Source organism: Echinops telfairi, unplaced genomic scaffold (assembly GCF_000313985.2).
Source record: "Echinops telfairi isolate 266 unplaced genomic scaffold, ASM31398v2 ScPeMD7_37;HRSCAF=141, whole genome shotgun sequence".
In the NCBI taxonomy this organism is placed as follows: Eukaryota; Metazoa; Chordata; class Mammalia; order Afrosoricida; family Tenrecidae; genus Echinops; species Echinops telfairi.
In genome coordinates this window covers 2,071,024-2,073,174 of record NW_022103935.1, presented here as the reverse complement: position 1 = coordinate 2,073,174, position 2,151 = coordinate 2,071,024, and the positions used below count along the sequence as shown (strand labels likewise).

General features: G+C 49.7%; 1 protein-coding gene across 1 annotated transcript in view; it reads right to left on the bottom strand.

Annotated features, from left to right (window-relative positions):
- Nucleotides 1–97: 97 nt before the first annotated feature.
- The window catches only part of TSPAN32 (tetraspanin 32), a gene marked incomplete at its 3' end in the record, with an annotated part of 30,885 nt that continues 28,831 nt past the window's right edge, over nucleotides 98–2,151 (bottom strand). Inside the window, exon 12 of the mRNA XM_004717218.1 lies at nucleotides 98–163. Within this exon, the coding sequence (XP_004717275.1) occupies nucleotides 98–163 (66 nt within the window). The remainder of the gene's footprint in view (nucleotides 164–2,151) is intronic.

The window sequence follows — 2,151 nt, the reverse complement described above, 5'->3', positions numbered from 1 at the left end:
TACACAACAACCGTATCACCTTCAAAGAACTCTCCATGACACTTGATGCATGTGTCAAATCTGTGAATCCCTCCTGGGAAACAGTTTTCAAACTCACCTCCCTCATCTGTTTCTTCACCTCTTCTATGTCGTCAAAGGGCTGTCTGTTCTCGTCCCTCCTCATCTGTGGAAAGAAATCGCATGGCGCAAGGTCAGGTGCATCAGGTGTGGGGGCAGAGAGGCATGCTGCTTTTTGCCAAAAGCTGGTGCCCTGAGATGGCTGCGTGAGCAGGTGCATTGTCGTGGTGGCAAAACCAGTCCTGTTTGTCACAAATCAGGGCGTTTTTGTCCCACACTATTGCGCGATCTTCTCAGAACCTCTTACTAGAAAGCTTGATTGACAGTCTGACCTGGTGGAACGAAATCCAGATACACTGAAAGTTGACATGTTTGTTCATTTGGGAAGGTGACAGATGTCCAGAATGAGGTTTGTCATCAATTGACATTTCACCTTTTTTGAAATGAGAAAACCACTTGTAAACTTGAGTTTTTCCCATAGTGCTGTCCTTATAAGCTGTGTTCAACATCACAACAGTTTCTGCGGCATTTTTCCCAAGCAGGACACAAAATTCACAGCAGCATGCTGTTCTTTTAAATTGGCCATCACACAAAAGGAGGTTTGAGCAAAACTGCTCTTATGAAAAAATTCACTGTGACCAGAGACAACCTTCCCAGGCGACGCCACTGGGTGCACTAGCTCAGAGCGAGTTGCTCGATCCTCGCCTAGCGGGGAAAATGCGGACTACAGATGCTCCACCCAGTCGAGCTTTTCCCCAGGTTTTGGGAGTACCCCCTGGTACCCACTGAAGGGAAATCCCATGTTTCACACATACACACACATACACGAGACAAATAAACCCCATGTTTCTTTACATGCGCACACAGGAGAGTCACACATCAATGGTTTCACAAGTGAGGGAGGCATACTGCGTTTCTCAAACACAGAGTAGAAGATAAACTCCATAAAGTACAAGTTATATGTCAAGGGAGGTCCGATCTCTCTCACCTGGGAGGGAGAGCATGTCTCAGATCTCTCTGTGTCTCTCTTTCTCACGTACGTTCCGGGCAACGAGAACCAGACATTCCTTCAGACAAGGGAGCTAGCAGCCACCTTCTCTGTTTCTGTAACACACACACACACACACACACACACACACACACACAGGCACACAAACAACAGGTAAAAGGCGTCATACGAGGGGGAGTTGACTGACACCACACCCCTCTCTCTCTCTCTCACACATACACACACACACACACACACACACACAGACAAGCAATGTGTGTGTCTCACACCAAAGGCCACAGACACCATGTCTCTTTCTCACACACACGGGAGAGAAAGAGACCACATGTCTCGCACACTCAGTGGCAGACAAAGCCAGTCTCCTCACACACACTCACTGGGAGACAGGTCCAATGTCTTCACACTTAGGGGAGAGGACAGATGTCTGTCTGTCTGTCTCTCTCTCTCTGTCACACATTCAGAGAAACTGTATGTGTTTTACATACACGAGGGAGGACACAGAGGCCATGTGTCTCTCACACAAACACTGGGAAGGCAGACACCATGTTTCTGAGACACTCGGGGGAAGCCAACTATGGCGTCTCACACATACGCTCGAGCAAACAACCATTGTGTCTTATCTCTCTCTGTGTCACACACACACACACGCACGCGCGCGCACACACACGCACATGCACACGCACACACACGTGCACACACACAGGGGAAGACAGAGACCATGTTTTCACAACCATACTTGAACAAGAAGGACACGCTGTCTGTCTCCCACACCACCCGGGAGACAGATACACAGGAGAAGACAGACACCATGTCTCTCACACACAGGGAACACCGTCTCTCTTTCACGCACGCACACACGCACACGCACATGCACGGGAAGGACAGACAGTACGTTTCTGACAGACAAGGGGAAAACAAACGCCTCTCACACACACCGACTCAAGCCCCAGGCGTCGCGCTCACAGGAGAGACCCACAGGACGCCTCCCTAACACACGGGGCACACACCTTGTCTCACGCTTGCTTTCATGCACAGGCAACACACTGACGCCGTGGGTGAGTCTGGGTGCTTTAGAGAAACAAATC